Source organism: Lissotriton helveticus, chromosome 1_1 (genome assembly GCF_964261635.1).
Source record: "Lissotriton helveticus chromosome 1_1, aLisHel1.1, whole genome shotgun sequence".
NCBI lineage: Eukaryota > Metazoa > Chordata > Amphibia > Caudata > Salamandridae > Lissotriton > Lissotriton helveticus.
This window is the reverse complement of record NC_136057.1, coordinates 1,767,795,632-1,767,811,344: the sequence shown is the minus strand read 5'-3', so window position 1 is coordinate 1,767,811,344 and position 15,713 is coordinate 1,767,795,632. Positions and strand designations below refer to the sequence as shown.

The 15,713-nt window shown below is 43.4% G+C and overlaps 1 protein-coding gene across 1 annotated transcript in view; it reads right to left on the bottom strand.

Annotated features, from left to right (window-relative positions):
- Window positions 1–15,713, bottom strand: part of LOC144752100 (complement C3-like) — a 1,799,539-nt gene that overhangs the window by 702,317 nt on the left and 1,081,509 nt on the right. Inside the window, exon 22 of the mRNA XM_078640046.1 lies at window positions 1,404–1,455. Coding sequence (XP_078496172.1) covers window positions 1,404–1,455 — 52 coding nt within the window. The remainder of the gene's footprint in view (window positions 1–1,403; window positions 1,456–15,713) is intronic.

The following is a 15,713-nucleotide window of genomic DNA, read 5'->3' as shown; positions in this document are numbered from 1 at the left end:
ATTACTACGGTGCAAAGGTCAAATTCGAGATTGCTACTAAAGTTCAGCAAAATTAAAATTAGACAAACACTGCTTACTTTATGTTTATTGCACGTAACAATTACTTTAACTTGGGAAGCAACTCTCCTAATAATCACAATTATGCCTCAATGTTATTTTACCTTACCTCACACATGCATCGCATTGAATCCTGGTATCATTAAAATAACATTTGCTATAAGAAATATACATGGACAAATACCATGGAGGAAATCATTTATGCAGGTTCAGTAAAAGCACAGTAATGGTTACGAATAAAAACCCAGAAACCAGTGAAATTTGAATGTTTTGGTTATCTCCACATCCCACAACGCATAACTCGATTAACAGCCATGCAAGTCATAACTAAGGCCCTCCATGTTTTGCTCTTTGTAGACATTTTTACATACCAATGGCTAAAGGTTTCTCATATTGGCGGAGAAAGTGAGATATGGTGGGCATTGTACATTGCAAACTATAACTGGTGAGTTTCAGGTCTTTTTCAGCTTTGTGGCTGATGAACGTTATATTGTATTTTGTAATCTGTAAATACCAATAAAAATGTATAAAAAACAAACAAAAAAACAATCCTTTAACTGTGTTTTCTCAGTGAATTTCTTGTTTTTTATTTCATTCAGCATTCATTTACCATGTAGATTCACCCAAGAGCAGCTGTGGTTGGGTACAAGGCATGATCTTTGGGCAGGCTGCTTTCCTAACCACTATGCATGGCCAACCACTGCAGCATATATTGCGGCAGGGGTTGGCCACAGGACCTGGACTTTGGTCAAGCCCCCACCCAACCACTAAGAGTGGACAACCTTGCTGCACATGGTCTTCACTCAGGCCCTTAGTCCAAATCATCATTAATTAACAACCTCTTCTTGACATGGCCTTTGGCTCTGTAAAGCAGAGAGTGGCCTCTGTGGGTGAAAAACACTGCTGTGTGGACAATTTCCAGTTGACCTCCCAATGCGCCTCTATTCATTCTAAAATTGCGAATCAGACCAAAATGGCAATTTTTACGTTGTAGGAAAATCCACTAGTCAATCATACTCCTTAAAAACTTCAAACATGATTGATAAAAAAAATGCAATTTTCAAAATTTTGATTTTTTTTAAACGGACAAAATATACTAAGTGTTAACTCACTCCATACTACTCTGCACCTTTCATCTACTGAATAGTCCTTGTATTTGCTTTGAGATTGTCACTCTACTACCTCTTGACCAAATAAACCAAAATAGCACTACTGCTCAATTTGATTGTGATTTGGGCCCATTCCACGTCATCATGTCTACTTCATTGAACCGAGATATTGTAGAGTCAACAGCAGTAATTTCAGCAAGCTGTTTGCCATCCTATTGAACTATCGAATTCACCAACCTTCTGGATGTAACATAATGCTTCTTGACAGTCTTATGAGTTGTCCTTCAGGCTGTGAATATGAAAACAGAAAATGCATTGTTCAGAGATTTGTGTAATTGTCTCAAATGAGTCTTCAATATGGTGTCAACAATAGCACAATAAAAGTAATGATAATTGACAAAACCAACAGCTTTAACTTTTAGAAAGTGAAAGGTTTTTGTTGTTAAGCTAGTGAAGCTCAGACACGTTCCTTTCTTTACATTAGCATCACTATATATCCGGCAAAGGCATATTTGGGGTCTTATGTATGAACATACAGGCCATCATTTAGGGCCTGATTACGATGCCAGTCGGACAAGCGTGGGTCCAGCATCATGTCGGAACGGAAACCAACCGTCAAGGCGGGTCCATCCATGAAGTTGGATGCGACCACCCATGAGACAGTTGATAACATTAATTTTCCTATTGCGGCTTGCGAAGCAGCTGGAAAAGGGGGCAGCACAAGGCGCATTGGGAAAACGGATGTTTTCAAACACCTATGCACCAGGTGCCAGGCACCACAGGGCTCGAAAAAGGAAAACACAGGACAGTGGAGAGAGCATGTGTCAGAAGAGTGAAGAGGGATAAAGAATGGAATTCAAAGAGAATAAAATGGGGCAAAAATAAGAATGTGGAAAAAGTAGATGTTGATAATCTTATAGAAAAGGGTAAAACATGCATGTAAGAGAGAGGAAGGGGGCAGGTAAAAGAGAGTGAAAGAACAAGTTACTTACCTTCTATAATGCATTATCTATTAGAGACTATATCTAGCCGCAGATTCCTTACCTTTGAAAATCCTAGGTATCAGACTAGATCCAGATTTTTTTTTTATGAGCAGTACCCATGTGCACTGGTAGGTGGCATCGATCTGTTCTGTGTATGTCTCTGGGGTCACCCGCGCTGGATGTGATGTCCATGGTACCTATATATACACCATACGAGGCGCGCTGACGTCAGTTACTATTCATTACTTTCCACAACAGAAGTGAGGAGCCATGAAGAGAACTGACCACTGGTGTGTAAATCTAGGGCCCTGAAAGGTAATAGTCCTGTCCCTAGAAATTCGTTTGCATAGCGGGGAGGATGGATGGGTCGGTAAGAAATCTGCAGCTAGGTATAGTCTTTATGAGGTTAGGTGTTACCGAGGTAAGTAACTTTTTCATTTGATAGAGACTACTGACCACGGGCTCCTTACCTTTAAAAGGATTCCCAAGCAATACCTACAGGAGGTACGCTTGTGGACCAATTTTACACAAGGAAGTCCTGCAGGACCGAACAGGCAAACTGTCCATCTCTTTGGACCTGACTGTCCAGACAGTAATGTTTAGTGAATGTGTGCAGGAGAGCCCACTTTGCTGCCTGGCTGATGTCCAGGACTGGAACTCCGCATGCTAGAGCAGTAGCCACAGCTTTAGCTCTGGTGGAATAAGCTTGCAAGCCTTCAGGAGGATGCTTCCTGGCCAATACATAGCAGATTTTGATGCAGAGCACAACCTATTTACAGATAGTTTGCTTCTGCACCCCTCCACCATTTTTCGCACCAACATATCCCACAAAGAGTTGGTTGTCCACCCAGAACTCTTGTGTGCAGTCAAGGTAGAATGACAATGCTCTTTTTGGGTCCAGATGGTCAGGGTTACTCCTCTTCTTTAGAGGGACATGGAGGAGCGAAAAAGTGGTCAGGGTGATAGATTGGCCCACAAGAAATGGGGTGACCACTTTCGGTAGAAAGGAGGCCCTCATGCAAAGCAAAGGTTATCATGACAGACTGAGAGGTAAATCAGCTTAGATGACAAGACCTGCAGCTCTCTCACTCTACAGGCAGATGTATTCACCACAAGGAAGGCCATTTTAATTTTCAGAAACCTGAGGAGCCAAATATTTAAAAAACAAATTAAGGTTCCACTGAGGCATAATAAATGGTGAAGAAGGGAAGAGATGGGCAAGGCCTTTTAAGAATTGATGTACAATAGGGGACTTGAACAATGACGGTTGGTCAGGCAGCCACAACAAAGGCAGAAAGAGCAGACAGATAGCCCTTGAGAGTGCCTAGAGCAGAGTCCTGCTGGTCAAGGGAAAGAATGAAGAGTACAACTTCAGAAAGGGGGGCATAAAAGGGATCAATGTGTTTTTCTGCACATCATGATACAAATCTTTTCCAACAGCGGCCGTTTACTGTCTTGGTGGAGGGACGCCTGGCAGTTAAAATGTCATTACAGACTCTGTGGAAGGTCAAAAGCTGGGGACCAACTTCATGAGTCTCTGGCGGGGATCCGAGAGTCTCATGCACTCTGAGGGGGTACAGAGGGAGAAAAGTTTAACGGTGCAGGTGCGGAGAAAAGAGCTCACTGCCAGCGGTAACACACCATAAATAACAGGGATGACCCGGTAAACCAATGGCATCTGGGTACGTACAAATAATTATAAAGCAAAATGATGCCTTGGGTTTAATTCAAACCAAAATTATTTCAAGAATGGGATCTCTTAATTATCTCATCTTTTACCTGATGTATTGTATTTGTATGAATCTAGTTTCATTTCACAGATAAACCCACCCTGCACAAAGAACACCAAAATATTTTTTCTTTTGATTTTCAATTTATTTGAAAGAAATTATTATTAGATTTTTTATTTATCTATTAGAGTCTCTTTTCATCATATTTCAACCAAAATATATATACACACATTTTTTACACAAACATATACAATATATACAACTACAACATTTTTGTAGTAAGCCCAACTTGTTACACAGGATGCTAGCTTTTATTATAGCCTCAGCATTCCTTTCAGGTAATAAGTAAGAACCCCAAACCTTTTTGCAAGGAGTCTATCAGATCTCATATGGTTTTGGATCTGTCTCAAGTCTTTTTTTACTCCTTGTAAAGCCAATTGTCCTATTTAAAGTTTTCCAGTCTTTTGGTTGGGGTCTTCTTTTAAACAAAGGTGTCGACGCGTTTCAGCCCTTTCACTATGGGCCTCATCAGGACTTGGGCCAATACAATAATAGATTCTATTTAGGCTTCTCTAAATCCCCCAATCGTTGCTTCCATGGATGTTAACCCTCTTTAAAGGTCCATCCTGGCCACGTGTTAAATAATGGAAGATGCTTGTTATGCGATCTCCGGGGCTATCTTTGTCGTGGAGCGGCTTCTCTGCCTCTTTCGTCCCGACTTCTATTCCAGCGACCGGAAACGGATTCTCGGTCAGTCACTGACCGAGAATCCGCAATTCCGGATTCTCGGTCAGTCACTGACCGAGAATCCGTTTCCGGTCGCTGGAATAGAAGTCGGGACGAAAGAGGCAGAGAAGCCGCTCCACAACAAAGATAGCCCCGGAGATCGCATAACAAGCATCTTCCATTATTTAACACGTGGCCAGGATGGACCTTTAAAGAGGGTTAACATCCATGGAAGCAACGATTGGGGGATTTAGAGAAGCCTAAATAGAATCTATTATTGTATTGGCCCAAGTCCTGATGAGGCCCATAGTGAAAGGGCTGAAACGCGTCGACACCTTTGTTTAAAAGAAGACCCCAACCAAAAGACTGGAAAACTTTAAATAGGACAATTGGCTTTACAAGGAGTAAAAAAAGACTTGAGACAGATCCAAAACCATATGAGATCTGATAGACTCCTTGCAAAAAGGTTTGGGGTTCTTACTTATTACCTGAAAGGAATGCTGAGGCTATAATAAAAGCTAGCATCCTGTGTAACAAGTTGGGCTTACTACAAAAATTTTGTAGTTGTATATATTGTATATGTTTGTGTAAAAAATGTGTGTATATATATTTTGGTTGAAATATGATGAAAAGAGACTCTAATAGATAAATAAAAAATCTAATAATAATTTCTTTCAAATAAATTGAAAATCAAAAGAAAAAATATTTTGGTGTTCTTTGTGCAGGGTGGGTTTATCTGTGAAATGAAACTAGATTCATACAAATACAATACATCAGGTAAAAGATGAGATAATTAAGAGATCCCATTCTTGAAATAATTTTGGTTTGAATTAAACCCAAGGCATCATTTTGCTTTATAATTATTCACTGCCAGCGGTAAGGCATGCACACACAGGAGTAGCCAGTGGCTGCATCCTGGTGGCGGTACCGCAAGCGAACTCTCATTACCCCACTTACTTGGCGTTGTCTCCGGATCCGCAGGTTCACCTTATGTGTCCGACAAGGGACTTCGTAGGTACGGCGTCCGGATGCCAGCATTGTTTAAATAGAGAGTTTACGCCACAGCTGAGGTTCGTTGAGGCGGACGTGGCTCTCGAGTGAGTAGCGTCTGTGAACACAAGAGTAAAAGAACAAACACAGAAGACATACTCGTACTGCCTGTGATGTATGCCTGTGATGTATGCCTGCGGTTAAATGGAAACGACATGGCAATTGGGTATAGGTGTGTGGCAGAGTGGGAGGCCACTAGCGGGTTTAATAAAATGGTACTTTCAACGAAATTCACTGCCCAGTAGCTGGTAATTGATGTGGCAGTAGAGTATTTCACAGAAATATTACGTGTACTAGCCACTACCGGGTTTAGTAAAATGGTGCTGTCAACGGATATTCACTGCCCAATGGCTGGTAATTAATGTGGCAGTAGGGTATTTCACAGAAATGTTACACGCACCATGTGACCGCTACTAAGTGACTGATAAGAACCTACGCCTAGGCGCAGGGTGTGGTGCCTCTAGGGTTGTGGTTGGGGGGGGGGTTGCAATGTGAGGGACCTCATCAGGGTCAGTAGGGGAGTCAGCTTTGACAGATTCGTCTTTTGAGAGCTGCGCTGTTATTGACTAGGACATGGTGCTGTTGTCATTTTCGGTACATGTGACTGGTGAACAGCTGTCAGGCACGCGCTCATTATTAAGGTGACGCAGTGCTGTTGTTGTTTGCAGCACAAGTGACTGGTAACTAGGTCTTAGGGGTATCATGAGTCCTTGAAGGCTAGCTAGGGCTTGGTGGTAAGCAGGACCTAGTGTCTGTGGCCGTGGTTGTGTGTTGGCACGGAGACAGGAGACCCAGTGAGCAGTGGAGACAGGCTTAAGGGACATGGTCATTAGGTGGGTCATATCTGCAGAGCATGGTCAGCGGAACTGGGTTAGATCACGCAGAGGTAGTCAGTGGCTGAGGCTGTTCCATGGTATGTTGTTGTTTAACCCATGGATGTGGGTTGAACGACGGTAAATCCAGCGTTGCTCTTTTGTAAGAAGTGTTCTTTCATTGTTATCCAGATGGAGTGGTATTTGTTCGATAATCGTCCAAAGCATATCATTGGGCGTGTGTCCTTCTTGTGGGTAGTGGTCCATGAGTCTGCTGTTTATTTTTTTGCAGTGGATCGTGCTCCTAGGTTCTACAATTCTGGTCCGCACTTTACTAGTCGTCATACCTACATATCTGAGTTTGCACAGGCACTCTATAAGGTATATCAGATTAGTAGAGTTACAGTTGGTGTGTTTCAGCTGTTGCCATGTCTTCCCAGGCTCCAGGTTGAGGGTTTTGATGTGCTGTGTAAGGTGGCAGACACTGCAGTCACCACAGGGCTAGTGCCATACCACAATAGGTAGACCCCAGGCTGCGTGCATGCTGTTGTTTGGTGGAGGTGGACGGGCCCTGGGGCGGGTTGACACTAGTTGGTCTTTCAAGCTGCTTGTTTTTTTGTAGGTGAATAATGGTTGCATCCAGTTTCTGTTGCCAGTGTTAAGGATCCTCAAGTTTCTGCGTAATATTTTGGCTACATGGTTGGATATGAAGTTATATGTAGTGACACAAGTTAGTTGTGTTGGTGTCTCTGGTCGTGTAGTTTCCTCCAGGAGTGTGTCTCAATTCTGGTTCCTTGCGCGCTTCCTGGTGTTCTCAATTATTTTCTTAGGGTACCCTCGTTCTCGTAGTTTCAGTGCCAGGTCGACAGATTGGTTGTGATAGTCTGTGGAGGAACTGCAGTTGCGCCTGATGCTCAAGAACTGTCCAAATGGGAGATTCTTCCAGAGGGGTCGTGGGTGGAAGCTCTCAAATTGGAGCAAGGAGTTCCTAGCCGTGGGCTCGTAATATGTAGAAGTTTTCAATGTGCCTTCCTTTGCTTCTATCATCAGGTCTAGGATTGGTAGTTTTTCTTTGCTGGCTGTGCTGGTGAACTGTAAGAACGGGTCCGTGCATTGAGCCAGTCGAGGAAAAAGTTTAAGGAATCTTGTGTGCCTGTCCATATCATCAGGATGTCATCGATGTATCGACGCCAGAAACCTATATTGTCTTTGTAAGGGTTAGTTGATGAGAGGATGTGTGCTAGTTCAAAATGATATACGTAAAGGCTAGCCATGCTGGGGGTGAAAACACTGCCCATTAAGGTACCATTTATTTGGAGGTAGAAGGTGCCCTCGAACTCGAAGTAGTTTTCCTTGAGGGCCAGTTTGGCACACTCTAGGATGAATTCTCTTGGGGTGGAGTGTTCCCAGGAAGACCTGGTGAGCATCTCATCAAGCACTCTCGGGGTGGCATCTTGGGGGAGGCTCGTACAAAGGCTCTCGATGTCTAGTTCCACTAGTAGTTGTATTGAGGGATCAAAGCTCTTATCCTTGATTAAGGATAGTAGATGTTTCGTGTCTTTGATGTAGGGTGCAGCTTCCTGTACCAAAGGGTTCAGGAAAAAGTCACAAAATCTGGAGAGCGGCTCCAGGAGTGAGTTAATGCCTGACACAATGGGGCGCCCCAGTGGCGGTCTCGCTTCCTTGTGAATTTTGGGGACCGTGTAGAAGTAGGGGACTCCTGGGTTTTTTTTGCAACGAAAAGACACCTCCTGTTTGGAGATGTGATTGTGGTCCTCAGCTGCCTGTACCAGGTTGGTGATTACGGTCTGGAGGGCATCAGTGGGGTCTTCTGTTAGGGTTTTTTTTGTCACTAAGTAATCTATGATATTCTGCAGTATAATCGTGTTTGTTCTGGATCACTATCCCTCCTCCCTTGTTCGTGGGTTTGATGGCTATGTTTGTGTTTTCTTGGAGGTTCCGCAAGGCTTCTCTTTCTTGTCTCGGGAGGTTATTGAATGTTTCTGGTTGTTTGATTTTTCAACTTCATTGTAGACTGCTTGCTCAAAGGTCATCACTTCAACCAGAATGCCGGATGGTGGAGCAATGAAAATTGATTTGGGTCTGAGACCAGTTTTGTTCGTATTCTCTGTGTTGTCTCGTGGTTGTTGCTTCTCAAAGAAAGCTTTAAGCTTTAATCTCCTAAAAAATCCAGCTAGTTCCATGTGGAGGTGGAATTTATCCAAGCGTCTGGTAGGGACGAAGGAAAGTCCTTTGTTCAGTACCTTTTCTTCTGTGATAGTTAATGGGGAAGAAGACAGATTGAAAACAAGGGATGAGGGTTGCTGCAGTGTTGCTAGCGGTGCCCGCTCGGTCCTGGCTGTGCTTACTTTGTTTTGTGTCTTGTGTTGGCGCTCACTGGGCCATCTTCGTCTGACCTATGTACTTGTTGCTGGTTCCTTCTGCGGCCCCTGGACCGTCTGCCCTGGCTTAAAAAAGGCAGTCTCTGGTTCTGTCCGAAGAAGGCTTGAGGGATCTGATTGTATATTAGTGGCCTTAGGACAGCATTTTTAACCCCACTCTAAACACCTCCACTGCACACTCACCTAATACAACCTGCTCTGCTGTAATCAGGTGTTGAAGCACACCTGAGGCACACTCGGTTCCTCGGGTGGGGCCCGATGATGAAGCATGCCACCAACTAGATTGGTGGGTGAGGGCCTTCTAAAAAACCAATAGGTTTTCCCAACCAGACACATACAACATGTACATTATCAAAGCAGCTAGCGCTTTTTGATCATTATAGATAACAACCTTCAACAGCCGAAATAGGGGAAGGCTGTCACCCCTGATATCTGTGGAAGAGCTGTGACCAATGCTATTACCTTGGTGAACACACAAGGGGTGGTGGTAAGGCCAAAGGGGAGCACAGTAAACGGAAAATGCTTATGGTCTACCGTAACTGCAGGTAGTGCCGATGGACAGGCATGATGGGGATGTGGAAGCAGACGTCCTGCAAGTCCAACGCTAACATCCAGTCTCCTGCGTCCAAGGCAGGCAAGACCTGAGCCAAAGTGAAATTTTTGAATTTCACCTTCTTGAGGAAGAATTTGAGGGCTTGCAGATATAAGACACTTTTGTCCTTTATGGGAACCAGAAAGTAGAGGGAATAGAAACCACAGCCTACTTCTGATCCTGGAACCCTCTATACGGCTCCCTTGGCCAAGAGAGCCATGACTTCCTCATGGAAAAGGGACAGATGATCTTCCATCAGCCAGTCATGAGATGGAGGCATGAAAGGAAATGTAGTCTCAAAGGAGAGGGAGTAGCCTCTATGGAAAATCTGCAAAACTCACCTGTCCAATGTTATGGACTGCCAGTGGGGCAGGTGTTGGCGAATCCTGCCACCAACTGGATGCCCATGGTGGTAAAGGTGCAGATTAGGAAGGTTTGACAGTTGCAGCTGCTAGGGGTATGGTAGACTGACAAGACCGCTGGGTACCTGCCCTTCAAGGTCTGTGAGTACCGCACTCTCATCCACGCATAGGCTAGGCAGCATTTGTGACTCTGTGGCTGGAAGGGAATTGGCACGGCTTGAAGCTCCATTCATAGCCAAAAAAGGAGCAAAAGGTGGATTGGGGGTGGCATGGGGCCATACCAAGTCCCAAGGACTTGACATAGCCAGACTGTCCTTGAATACCTTAAGTGCTGAATCCACCTTCTTTCCAAAGAGACAGGTCCCATCGAAAGGCATGTCCTTTACGGAAGCTTGAACATCCCCGGAAAAGTCAGTCATTGAACCTTGCTTTTCTCCGACTACCACTCAACTTGCAAAATTTCATTCAAAGTTTACCAGACAGTCAAATTGACCTTCAACTTCAATTCTTTTCCCAACATAAGCACACATCTTGACCTTGCATGGTTGAAGTTCTTTAGCTTTGAACTTCAAGGAGAATTCAGGACCATTTAATGTGAAAGATGACCCTGAATCTGCCATTAGGCACACCTTCACACCATTAATTATTACATTAGACAATGGTGGTTTCCTACAGCCTGATTTTAATTTTCCCACCAACTCATTTGCCTCATTAAACTCCTCATCAGCAATACATGCATCCTTATCACATGCTGTGAATGTCAAAATCATATCATTATCATCACCCTCAAATGTAGACACAATAACCCGAGATATCATAGGTTTGCATGTACTTCGGTTGTCGAACACATAAGTGATGCAAAGACTACCACAAACCTCTAAAGTCACTTGTCCTAATCTATTTAAATGATACAAAAGAGAAAATATAAAACATGATTAGAAAGGCTACCAACAAGTAATCTCAAATCTGTCACCTCTTACTCTGTCACCCACTTCAAATGTGGTGATAATTCCAACCCACAAGGTGTATCAACGAAGAGATTTGTATGTCACACTATTTGTTTCCAAAAGTCGTCCACTGACAGAAACAAAATCTAGGTCTGTTGTCTGCAAAACAAGATAACATTATTTACCTTCCAGACCTAATCTACATATATAGCTCATGGTAAACCACTTCTTATCCTACGCACTCATATCAAGGATAAAGCCATAGTTCGCGTCAAAATACTTATTGATTAAAATGCTCGGAACTGCCAGGTCTGTCTGTTCATATGAAATTATTTACCCATATTAATGTCACCACCCAAAGAAAACAGCAAGCCGTATCGGTCTCTATGATCACCAAAATCAATCCTCCTCTAGAGTCTATATTCCCTAGATTACTGCTTACTGTATATTAAACAGCGAAATTCTGAGCCACGTACAAAAAACTGTGCCTCGAGTACAAGGCCATTCTGCACTACTTCCGGGTTTAAAAAGAATTGCGAGAGTCCAGACAGTCTCAAAACAAATGACAGACCCTCAGAGCACAGGTTTCACTGGGCGCCATATTGGTATATCTACAACTCGGGGTCATGCTGGTATTAAATTCTAAGGGTCTCATTAATTGAACACGTGAACCACAATACCTGCCCTCATCTTATAGTTCAGACCCTCACTACTTCTAATATGTATCTATTGTCATATACAAAGTTAATTGGTACAGGCATATGTCCTTCCTCAAGGGCACCTTATTAGTAGATCCTCAGCGGAAGGCAAAGGTAATCTTACACAATATAATCGCCTCATGCTATCAGATTATGAACGACTAAAATATCTAAAAAGAAAACTCTCCATAACGAAAACGTACATATCTTGTCATCAGTGTTTCAACTCTGATTCGCAGTCTACAATTATAGAACATCCCAAATCCAGTTACAATGATCTGAGATTCAGCGGATACTTCCTGATGCCAACCTGAATATTTATTTATCTATTCTCAATGACAAGATGACTCATTCCATATGCATATCCATCAGACATTATCAGAGTTCAACCCGCATAAGGAGCCGATGCTTTTCCTGATACCGCCAATCAAATTTCTCTGTAATCTCATAAATGCATTTCTAGTTGCAATTAGGTCTACTGAGTAAGGATGATATATGTGTAGTGAACTCAAAACAAATAAGATACAAATAAATAATTGGGTGGCACTGTACACACCCCACACATTCCCCAATAGAGGAAGACAAATCACTATGTCAGTGACTAGAGAATATCAAGTTGGTATCCTTTTCTGACAGAATCATTAAAAAATATATACTGTAATAATAGGAGGCACATTACAAACTAGGGGGGAAACAATTATGCAGAATGAGTGAATACATGAATTAAACACCTTAAATGTATAGTAAGTTCGTAACTATCCACTTAGAAAATAGTGGAGTTCTTGATTCAAGTTAAGGCCTATTTCAGTACTCTGTAATCTCAATATCCCAGAAGCCTCACTTCTACACGGTGTTAATTCCCTATTCCCATCCCTAGGGTGTCTAGGGGTCTGATCACTCCCGTAGTTCATAAAGTCTTTGTTCTTACTTTAGGAGGCGCACTGTACAATGTGAGCGCAATAGGGTTCTGGTGTCACCCTGCTTGACAGCTCTCATATGTTCCCCAATTCTCTCCCGTTAGGTTCTGATCGTACTTCCAACATACTTTTTACTGCATCTGCACTTGATCACATACACTACAAATATAGTGCTGCAATTAATGTTGGTCACTATTCTGTATGTTTTGTCTCCAGGACCAGTAAAGTGAGTTTTGTTGTTGCAAGCCCACTTGCATGTCATACAATGTCCACATCCATAAAATCCTATAGTGTGTGGTGTCAGCCAATTGATAGCTATTTTGGTCCCCCATGTAGCTCGGACATAGCAAATTCCTGAGACTGACACCTCTCCTGTATGTGGTATTGGGTATTTCTTTAATAGATCCAATTAGGGATCTATCTTCCTTCAGAATATGCCAATGCCTTTTCAGACTATGCATAAGTACTCAAAATAACGTGTTAAAATTGGTAACCATACTTATCTTATCATCTTTCCTTACCACCCTAGTCCATTCCCTCAATGTATTGTGTCTCTTGATCATCTTTTTAAAAAAAATCCTTTTATGAACAAACATCGGCATATAAGCAATCATCAATCAGCTCAGTATCAAGATATGCATAACAATTAGAGGCAATACTTTTACACATCACACACAGTAAGGACCTTTCAAGGAGGAAGCAAATCATCAAGTTCAATACTCTGTGGGGGAACTCAAATGTCTTCACGATATGAGTTCCACGGGGACCATATGCGGGACCACTTTTTAGGACAGCCTCGTGCAATATACACTGCCTTTTCTCTGAACATACACTAGTCCATACTAGTCTCCCATGCCTCCAGTGTGGGTGGGGTTGCTGCTCCCCAGGCCTGAGCTATATTTCTTTTGGCAAGCATGAATCCCAAAGTGGCCCATGGTGTTTGATGGGTGCTAAGGTCAGTTGGTTCCGATATGTTCAGTAGGCATCTGCGTGCTTCAGGGTAAATGGGGACAGTGGGGACTGCCCTCATCACTGCATGTATCTCCCTCCAATATGTTTGAATGAGTGTGCATTCCCATATGATGTGCATAAAGGTGCCGACTTGGCCGCATCTTCTACAACAGACCCCTGTTTCCGCTCTCCCCATATGTACAAATCGGGGGCCGGTCAGATATATCCTGTGCATGATTTTAAGCTGTACTAGCTTTAATCGAGATGGAATCGCCACCACCCAAGGGGAAGATATCGCCTCCTGCCACTCCTCATCACCCACCTCTATGCCACCTGCCACCCATTTCTGTCGCAATACTGCAAGCAGATCTTCCATGTTATGTATTAATTTATTATAAATTAATGAGATGGTCTTTTCTGGGATGTGGCCATCCAGTATTCTGTCCTCTAACGAGGATGATTCAGGAAGGGACGTGCCCCTTGGGATGAGGGAATGTAGTGCATGCTAACCTGTCTGTAACAAATTAACTCAGTGTCAGCTAGCCCGTGCTGGCTCTGGAGAGTGGCAAAGGGTTTCACCTCTCCCTTCTCCCATGCATCTTTAATTTGTGAGATGCCAATCAAGTCCCACTTATCAAACCCTTTTGATGTCCATAGATTACCCAATTGTGCAGAATCCCATGGGGGGTAGCTAGCATCAGTTTACGTTCCCATCCGAGGGACCTATTTGCAGCATGCCATACACTGACTGAGTATCCAGTGGGGCATGTCAGTCTAGCGCGGTCAGGATTTGAATAAAGAGATCTATTATAATTTCCTCCTGGGAGAAGCCACTTATCCATCCGGTAGCCTGGATCATCAAGGCCACCGTATGTGCCATGATTGATAGCTGCTAGGTGTGGAGCCCAGTAATATTTCTTTATGTCTGGTAGACTGATGCTACCATCGTACCATTTTAATGTAAGTTTACCTAAGGTTATGCGTGGCGATCCGTTCCACAATAAGTCTCTCTGGAGGTGTTCAATTTCTTTGAAATATTTCAGGGGTATAAGAACGAGTGAATTTTGTAGGGCATAAAGAAAACGGGGGAGGGACATCATTTTAAAAAGAGCTGCCTTGCCCAGCAGAGAGAGGGGAAGAGACTTCCAGCTGGCTATGCCCCGTTCGTTTTAAGCAAAGCATTGGAGGAAGGAGTTTTTATTCATATTGAAGTGTAGGGTCCAAGGTAAGAAATATTTGAATCCTGTGGTACTGACCTGGATTGCACAGTTGCGAGGCAAGGCGGGTAGACCTCCCTGAAGGATATATAAGTGGGATTTAGTCCAATTAATCTTAAACCCAGAACTGCCGAACACTGCCAATTTGTCTAAGACTGCTATTAAAGACTTTTTTGGATCTGTTAAATAAAGTAAAATATCATCGGCAAAGAGAGAACTGCGGTCCTCCCATTCAGGCGACCAACGCATACCACGAACAACTGGATCCTGGCAGACCCATGCCGCCAGGGGCTCCAATGCTAGAGCAAATAGGAGGAGCGAGAGAGGGCATCCCTGATGGGCACCCCGGCTCAAGACAAAAGTGTCTGACTTTTTATTATTTACCATGAATATAGGAGCTGAATCCACTGAATAAATTCCTGGACGAACCCCAGTTTTCGGAGGACAGCTAAGAGATAAGGCCATTCAATAGTATCGAACACCATGGTGGTGTCCAGGGAAACAAGTACAGCCGGTTCTAGGATTGTGTCCACTCTACCTTGAACCCCATGAACTCTGCACAAATGTAACGCTGTATTCCGGTGTGGTTTAAAACCGGATTGGTCTGGGTATACCAGTTCTGAGAATATTTTAATTAGACGGTTAGCTAAGACTTTGGCAAGGATCTTAGGCTCAGCATTAAGGAGCGAGATCGGCCTATATGAGGTGCAATCTGTTCGGGGTTTGCTTTGCTTATGTATGGTTACTACTTTGGCTATGTGTTGGTCCATTGGCAGCTCACCTACTTCTCTGCTTTCCTCGAACATTCCCCTGAGATATGGAGACAATTTATCAGGGTAAAGTTTATATAATTCAATTGGAATGCCGTTAGGACCAAGGGCTTTCCCTGAGTTTAGTGATATGATCGCATGCGCTATTTCGTCTGCCGTCAAGGGGCTGTCCAATAATTGCTGGTCCGCTGAGGAAAGGGTAGGAAGAGTAGTGTCCTTTAACACTTCAGCAGAGTCTTTCTCAGTGTAGGGTGCCACTGCGGTATACAGCAGATCAAAATGGCTAGCAAAGTGATTCACTATTTCTTGGTGGTCAGTAATGCAAACATTATTAGCATCCTGCAGAACTGGAACCAATCTGCTCGCCCACTCACATCTATCAAGCCAAGC